The sequence below is a fragment of the Camellia sinensis genome, chromosome 7, assembly GCF_055761805.1.
Source record: "Camellia sinensis isolate YWXY chromosome 7, ASM5576180v1, whole genome shotgun sequence".
Taxonomy (NCBI): Eukaryota; Viridiplantae; Streptophyta; class Magnoliopsida; order Ericales; family Theaceae; genus Camellia; species Camellia sinensis.
In genome coordinates, this window is record NC_138967.1 from 108,673,370 (window position 1) to 108,698,389 (window position 25,020).

The window sequence follows — 25,020 nt, forward strand, 5'->3', positions numbered from 1 at the left end:
GCTTTGGGTACCTCTAGTGTAACGCACTTCACTGGTTTCGGTACCCAGGCCCCCCTAGCATGCATTGTGTGACATATTTGCATGTTTCGGGACCATCTTTTGTGCCATTTCAGAGCTATATCATATGTCATTCTATGCCATACTTCATCCTCTGCCATGCTTAGTTAGAGTTGCATGTTATGCCTTAGGATCGGTCCTTTGTATTTGTGCATGTTTGCATCTGTTTCGGTTGTCTCATTTCCATCATATGGCCACTGATTTGAGTGTGGCTGAGGTCTACTCATATTGGTGTAAGTTCATCTTACATTGAGCATGCCATTTAGTTCATGATTGTTGCATATTTGGCCATTGCATTGTGTATGCTTTGATTATATCATTAATAGTCTACATTTGCGCATGATAGCCTTCGTATGTGCATTGTGTATGCCATTGTAGTTCATAGCATCGCGTATGCTAGGTTGCATGTTAGTCGCATTGTATATGCCATGCATATTGCATTGTGTTTGGAGTAGGGTTTAGTCCAAACACTGGAAACGAGGGACGTTTCGTGTTCAAAGTGACGAAACGTGTCTTAATTCCCGGTCGCTGACACTCCGGATTATCCATGATGGAGTCTAGGCCTTGTTGTGTTTTCATATGCATTCATATCACATCGAATCGTGCATTTCGACTCCTCGGCCATCATGCATCAAGATACGTGATTGGTGGCATGAGGATCGAGGTGATGCATACATATGTGAAAATGCTTTACCATGCCCCTTTCTTGCTCTCTGTTGCAGCGATTCAGAAATCAGCAGCCTTCTAGAGCTTTGCACAGCATTCCGGGATTAATTGCAAACAGAGGCGAATCGGGGCATCGCAATAGATTTCCGCGCAAGGCAACTCAAGCATGCATCTTTCAACATTCGGAACAGAGCTGAGGCGGTCCATGAATTTGCATGCTAGTTTATTTCCTTTCCTAGTTAATTTTTTAATTAATTAGGGTTTTGTAATATTTAATCATTCATTCGGATTGTAATTATTTATTCGAACTGTATTATTTATTCGGACCCTCCGAGCGAGGGCATAATTGTAATAAGTGTGCATGAGTGTGATGTATGTCTTCCAACCCCACGTCATTTCTCCCTTTTATTTATCAGCTTGTGATGGTTAGATTAGGGCATGTTTCAATTAGCATACTTATGCTCATATGTTTGCATTCATTCATCTGTCTTGCATGCACCGGGCTTGGCGCATCATACTAACTTCATTGTATTTTAATTCCGAGTTCAATACGTGTTAGTTGTAGCATTTCACATGCCATTGTAGAATAGCCGAGCCTATTTTAGTAGCATTTTGCATGTGTTGCATTAGGCATTCCAGCATAGTTAGGATTCATGCATGATTTCTAATCAGCTTCTGTTTTGGCTTGGAGTACTCGGTAAGTTTTATGCTTTAGCATCCTTGCATGCGTGTGAGTGACTGCCATGATACCATGCTTACCATGAGGCTATTTACTTATGTGATATAACTATCTGAATGCCTGTGGGTGAAGGTTGGATTACTTGAATTGGAATAATGCATTGACTGTGAGTTTTAAGCCCACTAGATAGTGGCAAAATCATGTTTTCTAAGCCCACCCGAGGGTGGCAAAATCTGCATCTTAAGCCTACTTGCAAGTAGCAAACCGCTTTAAAAAACAAGCATGAAATGTTTTGTTCCAATTCAGCCGATCCAGTCTATACTTGTATGCTGTGCGCATCACATAGTAAATCTAGGCTAATAGCCGGAATAAGAACGCATAATGTTTTCAAAACTAGATATCATGGTTAGTAGAGGCCGATCTTTGATCGGGCGAGCGGGGTTGCTCACGAAGTGACCTTCCCCAATCGTACCCAAGTTCCCGAGCTGAGGCAACTTTGGTGATGACGGACACGTGGCCTTAGGCAAACGAGTCAGGGTTTCCTAAATTCTCCAAAATAAAATATTTAGGTGGCGACTCTGTATCTGGCAAAGCAGTCCATGTTTGGCACTTTTTTCAAAACAAAAATCTGTTTTAAAAAATGATTTGTCAGATTTGGACTCTTTGATGATTCATCGGTCTTGCATTGCATTCTGCGAGATTAGATACAGGACCGTGACAATTTGAGTCCTGAACTGTAGTGAGCCCAAATGAACAGAACGGGATTTCCCTCCCGGGACGTTCAGGGACGTATACAGTTTCTGGCGACTCTGCTGGGGACTCAGAGAACTTGACTCGAACTCGTGATATCTGGTTTTGACTACACTTGTGTTTTTCTTTACATTGTATTTGCATTGGTGCACCTAGGACACCGTGTTTGCCGTATGCTATTCCTGAACAGTTTGCCAGAGGCTCGCTTCGAGAAGCGTGCCATAAGGCTGACCGGTTGCGGGCTCTGCCACGGCGGGAACACAAACCCCGATTTTACCGGGGCACCCTTTTTGACCATTCGACCTAGTACATATTGGGAATCCATAGTGACCATTCCAAGCTAGGACAGGTTACTTACCCGATCATAGGTTGTTTGAAACCGCTACGTGCATAGTAAAACCCTAGCTCCTGACAAAATAGGACAGGGAAACCCTACCCCAACATATGGGTGTTTTGGTTCTTGCTTGCTTGCTATGAGCTTTTGGAGTGTGCCTCTACAGGAATGCATGCATCAGTTTGTAAATTTGGGTATCAGTCCTGCGGGCACCAGCATCAGTATTTTGGGGCAATCAGTTTTACCTGAGGGTATCAGCTTACAGGCAGAATTTTGGGATAGAATTCAGTAGAGGGCACAGTCATTCTGCTATGCTCATATCTATTTTGGTGAAATCAGGCTGAGATGCTCTCTGTTTTCTCTTTTGCTAGGGGTAGTCCTGGAACCATAGCCTCAGAAGGCTCCGATATCTCCCGGGCACATTGGACTAGTGCTGATAGACTTTATTAGGTCAGAGATTCAATTCAAGGGCAACCAGTATTCTTTTGCTGAGGCAAGGCAAAGAAAGGCCAGTCAGGGCTCACCAGTTCATCTGATCCATCAGTCGCCAGTCATATCACCTTTGTTCAGACTCAGCAGACTGTGATGGCACAGGTTTCAGAAGAATTTGTGGCCGTGATAGCAGCGGTAAATCAGGGAACTGCCATGCAGGCTCAGACCAGTATTGAAACGCAACGCCTATCTAGGGCATCTGCCTCACATCCAGCTTTGAGACCCCAGCTGAACTTTGACCCACTTCCGCCAACTGAAGATTTGCAGGGTCTAGATCCTCGAGAAGGGTTGGCTCAAGCCGGAGTTTTCAGACCCCCGGTGCAGCCTAATGAGAGGCTTTATCCCCTTGATGCTAATGACCTCGATCCGACTGCAGTGAAAATTGCGAACATTGAGAAGCAATTCAAAAAGGTACAGGGCCTTAACTCCATTTCTGACATTGAGGATGGGTACACCGAGGCTTCCGTACAGCTCCCAGACAGATTCAAAATGCCACATATTGACCGTTTCGACGAGTCTAGAGATCCTATGGTACATATCCGTCTTTTCTTGGATATCCTGAAGCCAATGGGTCTGACTAAGCCACAGAAACTCTCTCTGTATAGAAGAACCTTGTCGGGTGTGGCAGCCGCTTGGTACGCCAAGTTGGAGAATACAGTGAAACAAAACTGGGAAGAATTGGCCGAGGCCTTTGTTGATTAGTATTCTTACAATACCCAAGTTAAAATGACCATCCAAGAGCTTGAAGCAACCCGCCAGAACCCAATAGAGCCTTTTGTGGAGTTTGTTACGAGGTGGAGAACAAAGGCAGCACAGATGACAGATCGCCGCCCTTCTGAGAGGGATCAAGTGCAGATACCTCGAGCATGATTGTTACAAAAGTTGATAGTCGCTCCGCTATTCACTTTCAAAAGTTTGCATGAACTGGGGGTTCATATCGAGAATGCGTTCAACAGTGGGATCAATCCCAGAATAAGTGAACCAACAAGAAGGGTGATTTCAAGGAGTACCAATGCTGGTAGTAACGCTATTCCCAAACCCACCAAAATCAATACAGTTTCCACAACCAACCCTTTTGCCAAACCGAGCCTACAAACCGCCGGCCCAGCCCGAGCTCAGGGCAGAACTTTCACCCCTCTCTATATGAGCCTGACTAGCGCACTAAAAATCTTGATGGAAAGAGGGTATCTCAAACCCCTCGATCCTCAACCTCTGCCTGACCCACTCCCAGCCAGACATAACCCCTCCAAGTACTGTGTGTACCATCAGCAGCGCGGTCATGGCACCGACCGTTGCTACCGCCTTCGTCATGAGGTCCAAAATCTCATCTACAACCGGACGATAGCTCCACCTTCAGACCCCAATGACCAAACATCTCCTGCCTACCTCAATCCCATCCATATACTGCCATCCACCTATGACCCTAGCATATACATCACCCCGGCCCATCTACCCAAGCCTGAGGTGTTCATTCCAGAAAGCATGGACTTATGCATGATGGATGCACCCGGATCCCAATCATCTCAAACCCGTGAACCCACTACTTCTGAGCTGAAGAGAATGATCGAAGATCTTCAGAGAACTGTGACAAATCTGGCCTCCGAGACATTGGCTCCGTCATCGACCACATCACATACCTGGAATTTCATGACAAAAGGCTCCCCAATCTTGGGACTGGCTGCATTTGAAGAAAGCCAAACCCTTGGCAAAAGGGAAGCAGGTGGTAAGAACAAGGTAGGGGCAGGCATTGGTCCCCATGAACACCTTCAACGGGCTGTGGAGGCTTTGAAAGCGGAAGGGCTAAACAAACAGCAAGTACTCACAGTTGTTGCAAAGATTGTGGAGGATACTTTCGTCACTCAGAATGAAAGCAGTTCGAAATAAGAGGAAAACCGAGAGAAGGGTCGTCGTACCAGAAAGGATCTTTTGAGCTCTAATCCTGCACTCGGAAGAGATTGGCAAACCAGGCCAGCACCTGCCAATCCCTTTGCTAGTGCGTCCAGCAAAAATTCAGAAACTTTGAAGTACCAACCCTGAGGTCAGAGGGTCTTCCATGCCCTCTATATTCCTTTGTCCAACGCTCTCCAAATCCTTGTTGGACAAGGCCATCTCAAACCCATTGAGCCTTGGCCTCTCCCGAATCCTCTTCCGGCTACACATGATGCTGCCCAGTACTGTGCCTTCCATTAACAAACCGGTCATGGCACCGACAATTGCTTTCGGCTTCGCCACGAAGTGCAAGATTTGATTGACAACGGGGTCATTACCACGCCAAGCTCAGCAAAGTCTATCGGCACTGGATCGGTGAACTTAGGGGATAATGCAAACATGTGATCAGGGGATGAACCACCTGCGGGCAGCACTAAGTTTACTCCAGATGTGGCGTATGGCACGCACTGTTTTAAGCATTTGTGAATGTTGGTTTTTGTACTTTCTGACTCGGGTATTGAGTTAATTTTGTTATGTCGTTTAGAGTCTGTCCCATTGTGTCGAGTCAGTTTTTTCATACTGAGTCAATCCGGTTTTGTTAGAGTCGGGTGATTCTGGGGATGTTACCTCAGATATCACTATTTTGTTTTGTATTTGTCTTTTCACTTTCTTTTGAGTCTGTTTCTGCCTTAGAGCCAATAATGCCAACAGATTTGAATGAATAGCGGTGATTTTCACATTCTTGTGTTCGCTTCTGCCTTGTGCCAGTTGTGCCAGAAGTTTGAATGAAACGACAGTGCTTTTCACCTGCTTTTCTGTGCTTTGAAAATCATTGCATTGACCTTAGTTCAAAACTTTTTGAATATTGTGATAAAAACAAAGAGGGAAGAATTCCTCAGGTTGTGCAAAATTTGATCAACTGAGAGAAAGAGAGACGTGCTAAACCCTTAATGAATGAAATCATGCTTGTTAATGTGAGTATTGAGAAGGATCCTGGCTTGATCCAGATTGGTCCTACACTGTCTTTAGCGCGAGCGATTAGTTGCTTTCTTAAAAGGTTTCAAAAATGTTTTGCGCCGTCCTGCGAAGACCTGTGTGGAATCGCTCTTGAGATTGTGCAGCATAAGATCGCTCTCAGTCTCGAGACTCAACCCCTTGCTTTCGAACCTTGAACTTAGATTCAGAATGTTCAATGGTCAACCACCATGTAAGGCCTGTGTGTCCAAATTAGAAGCGCCCCTCGTACTAGGGGCAGGGAAGTCAAATCAAGAAGATTAGATGTCATCAAAAGGAGCTTGCAAAGCTAGATCAGGAGCACCCCTCGAACTAGGGGCAAAAGATGCCAGATTGTGCTCGAAGAGCCGAAGATGGATCATTCCACAAATCAATGAAGATCGGCAAGAATGCCAAACCCCAGAAGGGAGGAAAGAAGAAGACATTGCTGAAGGATAACCGAGTTCCTACCCACAACACTAGGGGCAAATTCACCCTCCATTGGATGGACTTCTACATCATCAGCGAACAGCAGCCATTCTCCTGGATTCAGATGACTTCAAGATCTCAAACCATTCAACATGGACAAAGCTACACTTTTACCCTTGAGAGGCTCGCTGGGCCGAAAACCCGGAAGGGCGACCCAAGCAAAAGTTAGAGCAAGAAAAAGAAAAAAAAGAACAAAGAAAAAGAAAAGAAAAGAAAAAAAGAAAAAAATAAAGAAAATGAAAAGAAAAGATGAAAAAGGAAAGAAAAGAACAAAAAGAATTAAAAAGAAGAAAAACAGAGCTCGCAAGGTTGAAAACCCGGAAGGGCGGCCTTGGCAAAAGTTAGAGCGTAAAAGGAGAAGTTAACACCCGAGTGTACCTTAACCCCAAACTACGTAAGGCTTGATTCCCATCTTTGGGATACGTAGGCAACTTCACTCTGAAGTCCAGCCGTAAAACACTTCAAATTTGATTGTGTCAACGTGATGGTTTTGGTCATCTTTGTCTTCTCTGTATCCGAGAGTTCGGTTATGATTGTCACTCTAAAGACTGATTACGATGCACTGCGGTGCCATTCAAACAAGGGGCAACTTTCCGTTGCCATACAATGTCCTGCGGTGCTATTCAGTCTAGGGGCAACTTTCAGTTGCCATGCAGTGCCGTTCAAACAAGGGGCAATTTTTCATTGTTTATGGGTCCGAGGTCGTGCATCTCAAGAGTAGGTTCCGTGCTCGTTGAGCAGTGGCCGTTTGTAAAAATAGTTTTTGAGAATTTTTACTGAGGTTGACTAATTCTCTCGAAAATTATTCCATTTTTCTAAAAGCTAGACCATTTCTTGGACCCGAAAAAGAAAAATTTTCAGTGCTCATAACCTGACTTGCATGATTTCAAATCAGAAAATCGAACAAGCATATTAATCTAACTCTCATGTTCGTCAAAATTGTTTTAGTAGAAAACCAAACAAAAAAATGGCCAAAATGATGAATTAGGGGCACAGTTGAGTCAGGCTTCCTGTCTTTCCCCCGTTGTCAACATACTTGCTAGAAAAGGGAAGTCTACTTGCCGGAAATGGCACTCTACTTGCCAGAAAGGACACTCTACCTGCTAGAAAAGGGCACAACTGAAGCTAACAATAAAGGGCTGAAAACTCTCTCATCCTCTAAGCAACGAGGTATCAGGCCATGTACAAAGCATGAATTGGAATGGATCAAGATTTTCCACTCCCTCATCTGGACAGATCTAACTACGTTCAAACTCCCCAGCAGAGCATCGACAGCCGATGTCAGCTGCAGATTCGCTACACGCTCAGTTGTAGCACAACCTCTCTGTGGGAGGAACTCACTAGCTGCGAGCAGAAAAAGAAGAATCTAGCTGAGTGCTAGGGGCAAGAGCCCGCAACTTTTTGTTTATCCATCAACCACGCAGGGGAGGGATTAAAAAATGAGAGATTAAAGAATAGAGAGATGTGCGCTGAGAGAAAAAGGATTTTGTGAGGAAAGCTGAGCCTGAGGGCCGAGTGATATGAGAATCACAAATAAGAAATGGTGGGAAACAATACCCGGAGAAACTGGCTCCTCGTGTACCAAGAGGTCTCTTGCCTTTGTAACACAGTTGAGTGTTGTGTTTGTGCGTTTTTATTTGTCTCGATTCTTGTTTTGAGTCGTTTGAGTGTCAACAGATGTTTAGGTCATTTTACCTTGTTTTTCCTTTGTTGAGTTGTGTTTAGGTTGTTCTACCTTTGTTTTCCATTGTTGAGTCGTTTTGGCTATGGTCAATTGTAAGCTCAATACCCGATTGAGAACCCTTTTCTCATTTCAATTTCAAAAATCATTTTGTGCTCAGAGTGTCGTGTCGTTCTCCATATTTGTGCAAAACAGGATTGGTTCTTTCATAAATCCGCAGGGTTCAACCCAGGTTATGTCAGAATAGTAAAACAAAGACCTATCTGAAGCTATTTAGGTTCCGGACTGCAAAGCAAAAGAAAAGAGGGAAAATTTGGAGCATCTTAGAAAATCCGAGACTGCATTCCTGGTGCACCTTCTCAGGCCTCGCCGTTTCTCTGGAGTATGAGTGTATCTCGACCCCAAGTGTAAGCCTGCTTCAAGTCAGAATGGCAGTCCAAGCAGCACCCGAGGGTTTCACATGCAGATGTTACCTCTCGCCAATATGAACAGGGTGTGCCCTTTTTGAGCTGAGTGTGTTGCAAAGTCCTCCGAGAGGTAAATCGAAGGCACCATAGTACATGTTTGATGCCCCTCTATTGCATAGAATGTGCACTTTCATATACACTTCCGTTACATGCGTGCCACGCATCGCTATGATTCATGCGTAGAATATGCTTGCTTTCGATTCCGCTTAGAATATGCTTTGCTTCCAATGTTGCATAGAATATGCCTGTCTCATGTACAGAATATGTCTTCAATATTGCATAGAATGTGCTTCCATACTTGCATAGAAAATGCTCGTATCTTTTGCATAGGAAATGCCCCCATACTTGCATAAAAGATGCATTTTATCGCACTATCTTGTGCACTTACACTTTGTATCTCACTAGCACTGTCTTGTACATCTTGTGGTTGTATCTCACTCACACTAGCTTGTGCATTGCATATCACTCACGCTGTTTAGTGTATCGCACTGTTTAGTGCATTTCAAATCACTCGCGCTGTTTAGCGTATCACACTGTTAGTGCATTTCAAATCACTCGCGCTGTTTAGCGTATCGCACTGTTAGTGCATTTCAAATCAATCGCGCTGTGCAGTTTACATTCGCGCTATTTTGCGTATCACACTGTTTTGTGCAGTTTACATTCGCGCTATTTTGCGCATCGCACTGTTTTGGGCAGTTTATCATTCGTGCTATTTTGGGCACCTTAATCGCACTGTTTTGTGCAGTTTACATTCGCGCTATTTTGCGTATTGCACTGTCCTGTGCATTACATTCATTCGCGCTATTTTGCGCATCGCGCTGTTTTGTGCAGTTTATCATTCGCGCTATTTTGCGCACCTTAATAGCACTGTTTTGTGCAGTTTACATTCATGCTATTTTGCGCATCACACTGTCCTGTGCATTACATTCATTCGCGCTATTTTTCGCATCGCACTGTTTTGTGCAGTTTATCATTTGCACTATTTTACGCACCTCAATCGCACTATTTTGTGCAGTTTACATTCGCGCTATTTTGGGCATTGCACTGTCCTGTGCATTACATTCATTCGCGCTATTTTGCACATCGCGCTGTTTTGTGCAGTTTATCATTCGCGCTAATTTGCGCACCTCAATCGCACTATTTTGTGCAGTTTATTCATTCGCGCCATTTTGCGCACCTCAATCGCACTATTTTGTGAAGTTTACATTCGCACTATTTTGCACATCGCACTGTCCTGTGCATTACATTCATTCGCGCCATGTTGCGCACCTCAATCGCACTGTCTTGTGCTTTGCATATCACATCGCGCTATCTTGCGCATCTTACCTGCACTTGTTAGTGCATTGTATCGCGCTATCTTGCGCACCTTATCTGTATCGCACTGTTTTGTGCATTCACCCTGCTCGTACTATTTTGTACACCTTTAGCATCGCACTATTTTGTGCATCTATTTAGCACTGTTTTGTGCATTCACTCTGCATCGCACTTTCTTCTGCACATTGTATTTTTGTATCATCCGCACTGTCTTGTGCACTCCTTGGTCCAGGAGACCTTAAATCCACTGGTCTAGGAGACCTTAAATCCTGCATCTTCATTCGCACTGTCTTGTGCACTTTCTGGTCTAGGAGACCTTAAATCCTCTAAAGGTGCAAATCCTTTGGTGTTTGTCGTGCCCGAACGACTTCCAGTGGTTTGGTATAGCCACCTGCCTGTGTTAGCGGTGAGTTCCTAGGAGACCAACTGAGATGGTGGAAACTAGAGTTCAAATGGCTCTTGCCTAGAACACAAAGGTTCAGGATTTTCAAGACTAAAGTCTGGTTTAAATACCCAGAGGTATATCCTCGGCTTGAAATCTGTATGGCAGCCCCATAGATTAAGATAGCATGTGTATGCACCTCAATTCTGGATACTGAACCAACCTAGTCTGTCACCCTGTTGGAGAATAGGGAAAGCTGCGACCATAGTCAGGGAGAAAAGTAGTACCTGTGGTTCAACCAAGAAGAAGCGAGAGATCCCCAGTAGCATGAGGTACGTCATTGCCAATTGCCCCTGTAAGGTACCTTCACTTCCTAGCTTTTACATTGCATTTTAGCTACTACATTGCATCGCATAAATCCTGAATTTTCAAACCGGCTTCGCGTCGCGTATAAGTCCAATTTTCAAAAAGGCTTCGCGTAGCGTATAAGTCCAATTATCAAAATCTTCTTGCATAACATTTTGCATCCTGCCCCTAAACTACGCTGGTTTGATTCCTTGTAAAGAGATACGTAGGCAGCCTGCGGGCACAACCATTTATTTGTCTGTACTTTGTTTGTTTGTCCAAGTCTTCGGCCTTGTCAAAAATGGGTCGTCTCTGGGCTTTGACATTCACTCCCGTCACTTCTTGATTTCTGAGTTCTGTCAAAGAGGGGCAACTGTAGACACCCCATTTTTGACCGCCCTTAAGACTTGGGCCCTACTGATGGTTTACTTGGTGGAGAAAGGTGTGCAAGGTAAAGGTTCAGTTTCTACGGCAAGGAGAGAGTCAAATCTCAACTTCACACTCCTTTTAGACCGAAACAATTTTGATCAAAAGATTTTAGACCTTGAAACCCTCCCTTTCAAAATGTTCTGAAAATAAAGTTCCTACGATGTTTCGACGCTCGCATTTCGTTAAATGTTGCGTTTTTCGGTAAACCGAGCAAGGACAAAGTGGAAATGAATGAAAGAGAGATGAGATCTTTGAAAAATCTTTCAAAACACCTTACTTAGGGGTTTGGAGTTGAAGAAAAGAAGAAAGGGGGGAGAAACCCAATTGGGGGAGAAAATAGGCATGAACCGTTAAGAGAGGGACGAGCAGTCCTCGCTGAATCAGGCCTATTCATTTGCATACTTGGATTTCAGCTATGAGGCCACCACCATTGGAAAGCTTACTTCTGGAGATTCATTTTTCACTCAAGAATCTCCTAAAGCCAAGTCCGGACAAGGGAGATATGGTTGATTGAAGTAGGGCATCACTCCGGTTGGACCGAATCTGCGCGGCTTCACCAAAACAGGTATAACTTTTTTCACAGGAGGAATTTGGATGCAAGGCTGGAGCCATTGGAAAGATAACTTCTGGGGCTTCAATTTGGAGGCCTGGCCGACCATTTTTGGACTTCCCAATCACTGGCCAACTACCTTTCTTTCCGATAGACCAATTTTTTGTCCTGAAAAATCAGAAAAAGTAGCAGGCCGACCAGAAAAGGTGGTCAGCCGACCACCTGAACCTTTTGACCTGGTCGGCCGACCACCTGAACTGGTCGGCCAGCTTTCTCCTTTTTTGTCTCAATGAGTTGAAGCCAGCTGTGCCAGCTGGAAGCCTCAGAATGCATCCTCCATACACGTGTATGGAGGATGTTTAAGCTAGCTTTTAAGCTTCTTGGAGAAGCTTTAGACCTTCTCCTCTATAAAGGAAAGGGCCCTCTTCCATTGCTAGGGTTCAGAACCTGTTTTGAGCATACATACACTTTCCCTCCATATCTCTATATTCCAAGCTCCAAAAACCCTTGTTCTTGGTCCCATTGCACTACACCTCTAAGCACAACACCTCCATTATCAACCTAAGAACCTAGGAGCTCATTTTCAGAGGTTGGAGAGTTCCTATTTTTCTCCAGAAGCTGCTGGCCCTCTGCTCTACAAGGGTAAGACATTAGTTCCCTCTTTTGGACCTTATTTTGCTTCATTGTTTAGCCTTACTTGCAAGAATTTTTGGGTTTCATCATAAACTTAAAAAAGGTTTTTTTTTGAGCTTATAAACATGTTTGTTTAAGGTCATTTTTCTATTGGGGGTCATCTACCCCCTTGCATGCTTCATTTCCTCTTGTTTTGAGCTATGCATTAGAGCATTTGTGTTGGCCTTGGTTTGGCCTTTTAGCCACTAAAATCCAGTAGATTTTCAGTGGCTAACATGTGTTTTTAAGCCTTAAAATCAGAAAGGGGTGACCCTCTCACCCCTTGTTTTGTTTACTAGCTTTCTTGGCCTTACAAAGGAGCCGCCATTTGCATGTTTTGAAGCCATGTTTCAGGCAACTTTTTGTGAGTTTTGTGACCTACATGAACTCTTTCCAGAGCCCTTTTGGCCATATTTGATGTCTATCTTGCACGTGTAGAGTAATCATTTTCATGGCCTTTCAAAGGGCCCTTTACTTGCATGCTTCCTAGCCTCATTCCAGGCCCTTTTTGGTGGGTTTTAGGGTCCTCATAACCTCTATCTAGAGGTAGTTTTTCCATTTTGTATGTCTATCTTATATGTGTGGAACAACCCCTTGCATGGCCTTCTAAAGGAGCACATCATTCTTGCATGCATTGACTGAGTTTCAGTGGGTTTTGGGGCATTATTTGGCATGGCATACTTCTATTTTTGGCTAGTTTGGTGAGCTCTCATGTGCTTCATATAGTTGTAGTACAACTCATGGTTCACTAGCTTTCTTTGCATGCTTTGTTGACCCTTGATTTTAGCACTTTTTGGCCATGCCTTAAACTGATGTTGTGCATATTTTGGACTGCCTTAGCTTTGTTTTTGGGTCTCATGGTCGAATGATATTTGTTTTGCATCCTTGTAGTTCAATACCCATGCTTAACCTTGAGTTTTGAGGCTCATTCCATGCATATACTGAGGTGTGTTCATGTTTTGGGTCCATTATACATCATATTTCAGAGCTTGTATGAATGCCATATTGCCATGTTTTCTACTCCTTAAGTGTGCTTGAGAGTTGTCCATGAATGTCTTGTTTTCGGACCATTGAATGAGCTCCATTTCTTCGCATTCCGAGTCATCATTTTAGGCCATTTCCCCACTGTTTCAGACCTACCTAGGGTTTTTTTGGGGTTGGTTTTGCCATTAGTGCATTGCTTTGGGTACCTCTAGTGTAACGCACTTCACTAGTTTCGGTACCCGGGCCCCCCTAGCATGCATTGTGTGACATATTTGCATGTTTCGAGACCATCTTTTGTGCCATTTCAGAGTTGTATCATATGTCATTCTATGCCATACTTCATCCTCTGCCATGCTTACTTAGAGTTGCATGTTATGCCTTAGGATCAGTCCTTTGCATCCGTGCATGTTTGCATGTGTTTTGGTTGTCTCATTTCCATCATATGGCCACTGATTTGAGTGTGGTTGAGGTCCACTCATATTGGTGTAAGTCCATCTTACATTAAGCATGCCATTTAGTTCATGATTGTTGCATATTTGGCCATTGCATTGTGTGTGCTTTGATCATATCATTAATAGTCTTCATGTGCGCATGATAGCCTTCGTATGTGCATTGTGTATGCCATTGTAGTTCATAGCATTGTGTATGCTAGGTTGCATGTTAGTCACACTGTATATGCCATGCATATTGCATTGTGTTTGGAGTAGGGTTTAATCCAAACACGAGAAACGAGTGACGTTTCGTACTCAAAGTGACGAAACGTGTCTCAATTCCCGGTCGCCGACACTCCAGATTATCCATGATGGAGTCTAAGCCTTGTTGTGTTTTCATGTGCATTCATATCACATCGAATCGTGCATTTCGACTCCTCGGCCATCATGCATCTAGATGCGTGATTGGTGGCACGAGGATCGAGGTCATGCATACATATGTGAAAATGCTTTGCCATGCCCCTTTCTTGCTCTCTGTTGCAGCAATTCAGAAATCAGCAACCTTCTAGAGCTTTGCACAGCATTCCAGGATTAATTGCAAACAGAGGCGAATCGGGGCATCGCAATGGCTTTCCGCGCAAGGCAACTCATGCATGCATCTTTCATCATTCAGAACAAAGCTGAGGCGGTCCATGAATTTGCATGCTAGTTTATTTGCTTTCCTAGTTAACTTGTTAATTAATTAGGGTTTTGTTATATTTAATCATTCATTCGGACTGTAATTATTTATTCGGACCCTCCGAGCGAGGGCACAATTGTAATAAGTGTGCGTGAGTGTGATGTATGTCTTCCAACCCCACGTCATTTCTCCCTTTTATTTATCAGCTTATGATGGTTAGATTAGGGCATGTTTCAATTAGCATACTTATGCTCGTATGTTTGCATTCATTCATCTGTCTTGCATGCACCGGGCTTGGCGCATCATACTAACTACATTGTATTTCAATTTCGAGTTCAATATGTGTTAGTTGTAGCATTTTACATGCCATTGTAGAATAGCCGAGCCTATTTTAGTAGCATTTTGCATGTGTTGCATTAGGCATTCCAGCATAGTTAGGATTCATGCATGATTTCTAATCAGCTTCTGTTTTAGCTTAGAGTACTCGATAAGTTTTATGCTTTAGCATCCTTGCATGCGTGTGAGTGACTGCCATGATACCATGCTTACCATGAGGCTATTTGCTTATGTGATATAACTGTCTGAATGCCTGTGGGTGAAGATTGGATTACTTGAATTGGAATAATGCATTGACTGTGAGTTTTAAGCCCACTAGATAGTGGCAAAACCATGTTTTCTAAGCCCACCCGAGGGTGGCAAAATCTGCATCTTAAGCCTACTTGCGAGTAGCAAACCGCTTTAAAAAACAAACATGAAATGTTTTGTTCCAATTCAGGCGATCCAGTTTATACTTGTATGCTGTGCGCATCACCTAGTAAATCTAGGCTAATAACCGGAATAAGAACGCATAATGTTTTCAAAACTAGATATCATGGTTAGTAAAGGCTGATCTTTGATCGGGCGAGCGGGGGTGCTCACGAAGTGACCTTCCCCAATCGTACCCAAGTTCCCGAGCCGAGGCTACTTTGGTGATGACGGACACGTGGCCTTAGGCAAACGAGTCAGGGTTTCCTAAATTCTCCAAAATAAAATATTTAGGTGGCGACTCTGTATCTGGCAAAGCAATCCATGTTTGGCACTTCTTTCAAAACAAAAATCTGTTTTCAAAAACGATTTGCCGGATTTGGACTCTTTGATGATTCATCGGTCTTGCATTGCACTCTGCGAGATTAGATACAGGACCGTGACAATTTGAGTCCTGAACTGTAGTGAGCCCAAATGAACAGAACGGGATTTCCCTCCTGGGACGTTCGGGGACGTCTACATAGCCGAATGAAAAAATATATATATATTTTTATATTTGGAGACTAAAAGTTTGGTCGCCAAAAGTATATTTATAGCGACAAAAGAATATTTTAGTCGCCAAAAGGTTAAAATATTAAGAGGGAGATTTCAAATTTCAGACGTATTAAAAAAATTTACAATTAGCGACTAAAATATTTAGTCGCGAATTATTATTAATTATATATGTATTTTGTTTTCCCCTATCTCCTCTCTGTCTCTAGCGAGAAGAAAGACCTACCGTCTTCTCACTTCTCTCATTGACCTCCAATTCCATCCACCAATGGCGCGGCCACAGCCACAGGTTGCCACCACCAATGCTATCTTGATCCTATTTCTCGTGGCCGAGGTCGTTTCCTCTGGCGAAGCAACAACCATTGTCCTCCGACCACCACGGCAGCAGCAACCGCCATACCATGTTCCTCTCCCTCTTTCTATCTCCTCCTCCTAGCAGCTCTTCCGGCAACTCCTCCTCTCCCTTCGTCCGCCGCCAGATTCAGGGATCCGACCCTCTCCACCCTAACGCTCACATGCCCCTCTATGACGATCTCCTTCTCAATGGGTAATAAATCTTCATATCTTCTCTGATCTCTTTCATATGTAATTCGATGGAATTGAAAATTGGTGTTGTTGCAGTTCCCTGCTCTACATGTGAACAGTGTACTTCTCCGATCTTTTTGATTTATGCTCACCAAGTGTAAGTAAAAATGTCATAGAGAGGTTTTGAGGACTGGTTTGTTGATTTATGTTCCTTCTATAGTTGTGTGCTCTGCACTGTCACTTAATTTTAATGAAGTTAGTTAACTAAAATTGAAAATTAGAGAGAGAAAATGAAGAAAAAGAAAAAAAGAGAGATTACATTCGATTGTTGATTCATCTGCTTAACTATCAGTGTATATTTAATTTTTGAATTGTAGAATTATTTGGGTTGCACAGTCGCACCAGCTCTGCATGTCTGTACATTTATGAAACACTGCATATTTATGGATTCATGTGGTGTTTTTTCCTTAGGTTTGCTACTTTGTTGCATCAGTGTCCGAATTCGATCAAGAAGGGGTCTGCTAAGGAGATAGCTTTAGCAGCTCATGCCATTGGTAACTCTTTGACCCTTTGTTTTACTCATTTTGTTTGATTCATTTTGTTTGATTTGGAGTAGTGTTTGAGATATGTTTTTTTGTAGGATTGCTGGCTCTGACCACTGGTCCTGAGGAAAGAGCTCAGGAAATATTGGAAGAATCAGTTCCTCCTATTTCACAAGCTCTCATGTCAACATGAGATGCCTAGATATGTAATGTTGTAGATTTAGATCTTGATTCAAACTTTGGTTGATTAGATGGTAGTTGTCTTTGAAATCTATTCTGCAAAAACTAATGCTGCTACTCTTATCAAGTAGTGGCCGCTAAACCTTTACCAGGTTTAAACCAGTTTTATTTGAAGCCGTAAGTTTTTTAAAATATATGTTTAACCAATCAAACAATGTGCTAGTTATTATGCTTTGCCCATTGCCAACTTGGGTTTTCTATACGGAAGGCTTGAAGTGGTTTGTATTCGGGACAATGTTGGGACCTAATTCCTTGTTAATTTGTGTTGCTGGGGATTTTGTATTAGTCTATTCTTTCTTTGAATCTGTGAACCTTTCTTTGTTCCCCTTTTAAAGTCATTCACTCTTTGTACAGAGATTGTACGAGTCACCAAACTCGGTCGTCAACAAGGCGAGGACACAATATCGAAACAAGCAGCGAATGTTTTCGCAGGTAGTTTATTATTACAATAAAAATAGTACTCAGCTCATCTTTAACTCCTTAATGAACTATCAGAATGAACTACCATCATGCCATTTAACTCCTTAATTTGTTTATATTGGTTAAAATGATTATTTTATTTTTTTTAGGCATTTTAAAGAATAGAATAGCATATAGGTCATCTTTGTTTGAGAGTATATGGTCTGAGGATTGGAATAATAATATAATAAAATACTTAATTTCATGTTTGGTTAAGAATCCACCCAAACATAGCATCCCTCATATAGAGAATTATTGAATACTAAGAGAGTGAGATACAAAAAGGTCATGTTCAGACTGAATAGTTAAATTACAAAATTGATAGGATTTTGTTATTCATTCTTCATAATCTTGAGTCAATCCAAATATGAAATATAATACACTATCCTAAAAGATTAATAGTCTCAGAACTAGCAGTCCTAACAATGCTAATCCCATCTAATTCTGTTTGCCCAAACAAACATGACCATAGGATACTTTCAATCATACAATATGATAGATGAACCTTATTCTCTTTGATCCTAATTAACAAGAAGCTTACTCAAGTATATGTAGGATCAATAAAACTGTATCATAAAAAAAGGATCAGGATTCTTTGCAATGGATCTCTTTGCAATGTTCTTGTTGTGGTAATACAATGGCATTTGTTTCAAGTTGAAGCAAAATTACTTCATTTTAGAATATTTTGTTTTAGTGTCATTTTACTTCCATTTTCACTCGAACAGCTGCATTATGGTTTTTGCTAATATGCCTTGTGTTAATAAAAAGCAATAGAAAATCATGAGAAAGAAACTGAACTCCATTAAAAAGGGTCGCAGTTGCCTTAACATCTTTGTAGAATTCTTACCATATGCAACTAAATCCTACAAAAATGTGCAATTTAAGCCACCAAATTTTTAAGCTCATCTTTTCGCAAATTGTACGAGTCACAAATTTTATTTTATTTTTTGTCCGACTTTGTTTTGATTTAGAGAAAGTGATGCAAAAGTGGGGGCAAGGACTAAGCCAGTATATTGGCCATGATCAAGCTTTAATAAATTGGTGATACTTCGAAGTAAACTAGTACCACTTACTCAATTTTTTATTTTATTTTTTGCTTACTTGCAAGCACCTTAAGCAACCATTTCAATATGCATTCTATTTATGCTCTATTCAGTTCATTGGGATGAGATAGAATGGAATAGCATGATTATTCCTTAATCTTCCTTACGGAATGATCATTCCATTACATTGGTATATGATGTTCTATTTACAACGTATTTTTCACTATTTTTGTTTGTCAACCAAACATGAGAATAAATATTTTGATGTAATGATCATTTCATTCTATTTCATCTAGTGAACCAAACACTATCTTAGGTGACCTTTCTAACTCTTGTCATTTAGACTAAATTTAAATTAGTGATCATATTTTATAATGGTGGATCTCGATAATGTGCTATAGCAATCCATGGTTATTAAGGCAAGGTTGAATCCCTTGAGTTTTTGGATTGTTTAATTATCTATACTTATTTGCTAAATGCTTCTGCTGATTGGGAGGTTGATCATTATTTTGTAGTTGGTGTCTTCAGAAAGAAAGGTACCAAACAATATGAAGCAAGCTTGAAGGATGAAAAGCCTTTAGATCAATGGCTTCATTGTTAAATTAAGCAAGTGTTTTAGTAAATAAATTTAATTTTCCCATCATGTTTACACCTTCAAAATATTCTGTAAATGACATTTGATGTAGAATTTTGTGTACAAAGGACATCTTTTTTGTATGATTCTCTATTTGTATGGAATTATTATTTTGGGTTGGATTATATTTGATTTGTATAGAATTTGATGTTAAAAGACCAAATTTTTGTATGGTTGAAACGAAATAGAAATAGATATATGTATTATTTTGTTTATATACAGAGTGCAGGTTGCACGAAATAAATACATGTTGTGGAGAAATTAATTATAATAAAAAAATACTAAATAAAGTTTTTGGCAACTAAATGTTTAGTAGCAAAAAAAAAAAAAAAAAAAAAAAAAGTGAATTTGTTAGTTACTACCAATTGGTAGCCAAAAAAGAAATCAATATTTTTAGCCACTAAATATTTGGTAGCCAGAAATAAATGAGACTTTCGACGACCAAATGGTTAGTAGCAAAAAATAAAATAAAATGAAAAATAATTTTTTTGGCGACTAAATTCTTTAGTCCCTAAATGTAGTAATATTGTGACTAAAACTTATCTACAACTAAAAGTTTTAGTCGCTGAAAATTAAATTAATTTTATTTGAACACTTTTGGCGACTAAATATTTAGTCACCAAAATATCACTTTCCCCAACTACTCAAAGTTTCGTAGCCAAATGTTCACTTTTGGTGACTAATGTTTTTGTCGCCAAAAGATAACCTTTGCCGACTAACCAAACTTTAGTAGCCAAAACATTCACTTTCGACGACCAAAAGTAGTTTAGTCACCAATACCATCGCCGACAGAGTATAGGCGACGACTTTGGTGACAACAAAAATTAGTCACTAATTAGTTTCAGCGACCAAAAATAAGACTTTTAACGACCAATATTTTAGTCACCAAAAGTATCATTTCTTGTAGTGGATGTTTATAAATTTTTTAACTATTTTAACTTATTATAAAAAGAAGTGAGAAAAACATAACACAAATAAATTAATAAATCAACCAACTGAGGTTTTAAATTCATCCAAATGGAAGCTCACAATGGAAAACTCAAAGCATTATTATATGTAAGTATTGTCGTGTAGTTGATAAATGCCAGCAAAGCCATGACATCAGTTTCCCACTTCAGTCCACATACAGTTAAATTAAGGTAATTATTAAATATTTTTCTGTCCAGAGGAGTTATTAGTTGATCTTAACATATCATTTCATAAATCTTGTTTGAAAAGTTAATTATTTAAAAAAAAAGAAGTAATCAACATATAATCCACCACTTCAGTCTAAAAGAATTAACAAAAGTATTTTTTATATTGAAAGAGAAAGTGACAATCGCTTGATGAAAAGAAGTAAATAATTGTAAAAATACTTAATATTTTGTTAATTGTTGTATTTAGGCCAAGTTTGACATGATTGAAAAAAGACAAAAAATTAAAAAGTCATTATCCTATTTAAGTCACATCATCTTATTTAAGTCACATCACCCCTCTAATACATCACTTCAACCCTAACCCAAACCCAATTCATATTTCATAAAAAGTCAAAAAAATATACTAGCCCTTATTATCAATAATAATAGGAAGCACCTAATACCTTTCCTAGTAACATTATATAGACACTCACTGCTATACTATACCTTCAGGTTTGAGAAAGCAAGACAAACCAATCAAAATGAGCAAAGCACAGCTGGTGTTCATCCCATCTCCAGGCATAGGCCACCTCGTATCGACGGTTGAGATGGCAAAGCTCCTCGTCGGCCGAGATGACCGCCTCTCTATCACCATCCTCATCATGAAGTTTCCACTCGATAACAAGGGCACAACCACCCAATCACTCTCCTCCGACCGCATACGCTTCCTCGACCTCTTTCACGACGCCTCTTCCACAGCCGATCCCAATTCCAAGGCCCCCGACCCTTTGCTCTATGACTACATCGAAAATCACAAGACTCCCGTCAGAGACGTTGTCTCCGAGATAGTCTCTAAGTCCGAGTCTGAGTCTGAGACTGAGTCCACTCCACGACTCGCTGGGTTTGTGATTGATATGTTGTGCACGCCCATGATTGACGTGGCGAACGAGTTCGGCGTCCCGACCTACGTCTTTTTCACGTCCAGCGCTGGTTTCCTGAGTCTCATGTTCCATATCGACACCCTTCAACAAGACATCAGTGAGTTGAAAGGCTCGGACGCTGAGTTGAACGTTCCGGCTTATGCCAACCCAGTCCCCGCAAAGGTCTTGCCTTCTGTTTTGTTCGACAAGGAAGGCGGGTTCACCATGTTCATCAATATCACTAAGCGCTGCAGAGAAACCGAAGGTATTATAGTCAACACATTCACGGAGCTCGAATTCCATGCTCTCAAGTCCCTCCAAGACGACCATACAATCCCAAAAATATATCCTGTGGGACCCGTACTCAATCTCAAAGGCGGCAGCCCAAACGAGGCCCAAAACAGCCAATCCGAAGTGGACATCATGAGGTGGTTGGACGACCAGGATCCGTCGTCGGTGGTGTTCCTCTGCTTCGGGAGCATGGGAAGCTTCGATGGGGACCAGGTCAAGGAGATAGCGCGTGCTCTTGAGAGTTCCGGACACCGGTTCTTGTGGTCCCTACGTCAGCCTCCACCCAAAGGAAAGATTGAGCTTCCGAAACAGTACGAAAATCCGACGGATGTCCTGCCAGAAGGGTTCTTGGATCGGATGGCGGAGATTGGGAAAGTGATAGGGTGGGCCCCGCAGGTGGCGGTGCTTTCTCATCGGGCGGTGGGAGGGTTTGTGTCGCACTGTGGATGGAATTCGACGTTGGAGAGCTTGTGGTGCGGTGTGCCGGTGGCCACATGGCCGATGTACGCGGAGCAGCAGATGAATGCCTTCCAGCTGGTGAGGGAGTTCGGAATGGCGGTGGAGATAAAGATGGATTATAGGAAGGATTTTGGGATGAAGGAGATGCCGGTGATGGTGACGGCGGAGGAGATAAGTAGTGGGATAAGGCAATTGATGGACGTTAGTGATGAAATTAAGCACAAAGTGAAGAAGATGAGCGAGGAGAGCAGGGTAGCCGTGACGGAAGGTGGCTCGTCCTATTGTTCCCTCGGATGCTTCATTGAAGATGTCATCCAAGGACGAGTTTGACTAGGATAATAGTGATAAAAAATGGAGAAATGTTTGGACCCCTTTGGATGAGTCTCAACCTTCAAAACTGATCTCAGCCCTTTTATGTATGTGTGTGATGTACTTTATATATGTATATATATATATATATAGCGAGTGTTTGGAAAAGGAGTTTCTATGTAGGTTTTTTTAGTTGTAAAATATTATTAGAGAAAATTTTTTTGTGTTTGAAAAAATAGTTGGATTTTTTTGTGATTGGATGTAATGTTTGTAAGAAAAAAAGTGAAATGATTATGGAATTAGATGTGATATTTTGTTTAGATTTAATTTTTTTTAATTTTGTAAAAACTTTTTCTTTTAGTGAAAAAAATAATTAAAAAACCAACAAAAATTCTTCCCAAACACGGCCATATACGTGTGAGGTTGACATCCAAATTTGTGGGATCATTACTCTAAAAAATGAGTGAATCAAAATAAAATAAAATAATTTTTAAATTTGTTTGACACGGAAGTGGTGGAAATTGCATCTGGATTTCATGTCGGAGAACACTAATGTTTGATGCCCGGAGGCTTACAATAATGTTTACAATGTGACTGTTTATTTTCGGATTCTCAATTTTATTTAATAATTAATGTTCTTTCAATTCATAAAATTAAATATTAAATCGTTCATTTTAAGGCTCCGTTTGGCAAGAGTTAAACGGGATTTTTTTGACTATTTTAGCCACAAAAGACAAAATAAGTTATTTTAGTTACAAAAAACAAAATATCACATCCAACTCATAATCATTACATTCTTCTCTTACAAAAAAAAGTCAAAAAAGTTAAAAAGCCAAAAAGCCTTTCCCAAATCAAACTTTTTAGCCCAGCCTAAAATAGCTCAAAAAGTCAAAAAGCTAACTCACTTCCCAAACGGAGGCTAAATACATATTTCCAATCAAAGTCTAATGTTCTAAATTTTGCCAATTACGCCTTGGCTTAGAACAAACATTGATGGCAAGAGTAAATTGTGTCAACAGTTTAAAAAAAGACAAAATCAAAATTACAAATAAAGTGTTTGTCAGGACGAAAAAAGATACACAGATTCAATTTTTAAATTTAGTAATGTATTAAGAAAATAATTGATAAATAATTAGATAATATTTAAAAGATGTTTGGCATCACTTATAAAAGCCAAAAAATAACCCAAAATAAATAAATAAATAAAAAAGTTCATATTGTTTAGGATTTTTGGACGGGAAGCCTGTGAGGTCAAAACAAAAAACAAAAAAATCAATGATAACAGCTTAGTGCTGCATTGCATTTCCCCAACAAAAAGAAAACGTGGCACAATGTAAGTTACATATATCCCATAAAAAAAAAAAACAGAAATAAAATGTACGGAAAGCCAGCTCAATGATGTTGCATAGGTCAGGAATACGATAATTTTGATATTTGTTATAATATTTTATTATATATTTTTTTTATAAAAAAATTAAAAAATTATTCTAAATATACATATATTTTTTTACTTTTTTAATTAAAAATTTAAAAAATACACTTATATAAATCATCCAAAACAACCATTTAATTATTAATTAATGACATCATCTCTGTTCATATCTCGTGGATATTTTAGGAGAGCATGGCACCTGATTAATTAAGACCCCATTTGTTTGGGGTTATAAGGGTTATAGAGAGTGGATTGGGATTGATAATGAGGTGAAATGCACTATATGTCATGTTTGTTTTGAGAGATGAGGAGAAGACTTCTAATTTCTTGGTATTAAGATAGGCTTTAGAATAGGGATTGGGATGAATGAGTAGAGGTAGTATTAGAATTTTTGGCTCTGTTTGGTAGAGTTTTCAAACTTTAGTTCTACCCCTTGTTTTCAACGTGGTGTTTATTTACAGTTTTCAAAAATTAATTCCACACTCACTTTTGAAAATTCTGGCCAAGGCAGGAAAATTTAAACTGACCGATCATCCCACCAGACGTCCTACCGGACGTCCCACAGGTCGTCCGGCCAGTTGACAGGAACAGTGCATATAAAAATATTTTCTGAATATTTTAAAAAAAATTTATGAGTTTTGAATATAATTTTGAGTTGTGTGTTTGGTTATGAATTGTAAATTTTTGTATCAAATATCATATGCTACATCAAAAATTCCCCACTCAATTCAAAATTCTTTTCAAAACCCGTTCACCAAATAAATTTTTCACACTCAAACCATAATTTCAAAACTCACAAACTCAAAATACAACTTTATTCTCAAATCATATTTACAAAACTCTACCAAACGCAACCTTAATCTGCCGAACGATTTTTATTTATTTTTTCATTTTTTACATGTTAGGAATTTTTTTTTGTTGTATTTTTTGTTAAGTAAAAATCATTGTTTCATTTGTTTTATTTTTTTTTGGAAATTTTTTATTTTTATTTTTTTATTTTATTTTTTACATGTTGGGCATTTTTTTTTAACATTAATGTCTAATGTTTTTATATTTTTTATTTATTTTATTATTTTATATAAAAATAATTTAACAATCGTACACCAACAACTATCATCAAAATAAACACAATTTTACTTAATCCCCTTACTATCAATTTCCTCATCAACAATCATCTCACTATTAATCCTCTAACTATGAATCTATTCTATTCTATCTCTGAAAATAAACAGGTCCTAAGATGACTGTTGGACTCTTTTTGTTTTGAGAGATAGAGGGGAGATTGGGATTAAGATGAATGTAAGACTCACTAATATTGTGTCTGTTTTGGGAGATGGAGAGGGGATTTATAACCCCTTCGGATTAGGATGGGCCTTAAAGAGGAGATTTAGATGGAAGCTTGGGACTTGGTAATAGAAAATAATCCGCCAGA

The 25,020-nt window shown here is 40.2% G+C and overlaps 1 protein-coding gene and 1 pseudogene across 9 annotated transcripts; both read left to right on the plus strand.

The window, feature by feature from the left end:
* Window positions 1–15,790: 15,790 nt before the first annotated feature.
* LOC114260372 (uncharacterized) lies at window positions 15,791–19,225 on the plus strand. Of its 8 annotated transcripts, none has more exons than XR_014335843.1 (5): window positions 15,793–16,166; window positions 16,616–16,698; window positions 16,785–16,892; window positions 17,281–17,383; window positions 18,944–19,225. XR_014335843.1 is itself a non-coding variant. In XM_082879052.1 (4 exons), exons 1-3 carry the CDS (start codon window positions 16,021–16,023, stop codon window positions 17,376–17,378), a joined length of 327 nt encoding a protein of 108 aa, XP_082735178.1. In that variant the 5' UTR covers window positions 15,793–16,020; the 3' UTR covers window positions 17,379–17,383; window positions 18,944–19,225. The 8 variants fall into 8 exon arrangements, 2 of the variants coding, with proteins under 2 accessions (XP_082735178.1, XP_082735177.1); XR_014335842.1 differs by having other exon boundaries at window positions 17,281–17,358; XR_003628609.2 differs by having other exon boundaries at window positions 15,791–16,166; window positions 16,785–17,358.
* A 1,123-nt stretch (window positions 19,226–20,348) lies between these two features.
* LOC114260350 (anthocyanidin 3-O-glucosyltransferase 2 pseudogene) lies at window positions 20,349–22,461 on the plus strand (annotated as a pseudogene). Its single transcript, XR_014335846.1, has one exon. The product of XR_014335846.1 is annotated as an anthocyanidin 3-O-glucosyltransferase 2 pseudogene (transcript).
* The last annotated feature ends 2,559 nt before the right edge of the window (window positions 22,462–25,020 follow it).

Bases quoted from the DNA above. Each gene is read 5' to 3' on its own strand.
- LOC114260372 (XM_082879051.1), top strand. From the start codon at position 16,021: ATGTTCCTCTCCCTCTTTCTATCTCCTCCTCCTAGCAGCTCTTCCGGC. The intron at 16,167-16,615 runs GTAATAAATCTT...TTTTTTCCTTAG, and splicing joins GACGATCTCCTTCTCAATGG to GTTTGCTACTTTGTTGCATC. The intron at 16,699-17,280 runs GTAACTCTTTGA...CTCTTTGTACAG, and splicing joins TTTAGCAGCTCATGCCATTG to AGATTGTACGAGTCACCAAA.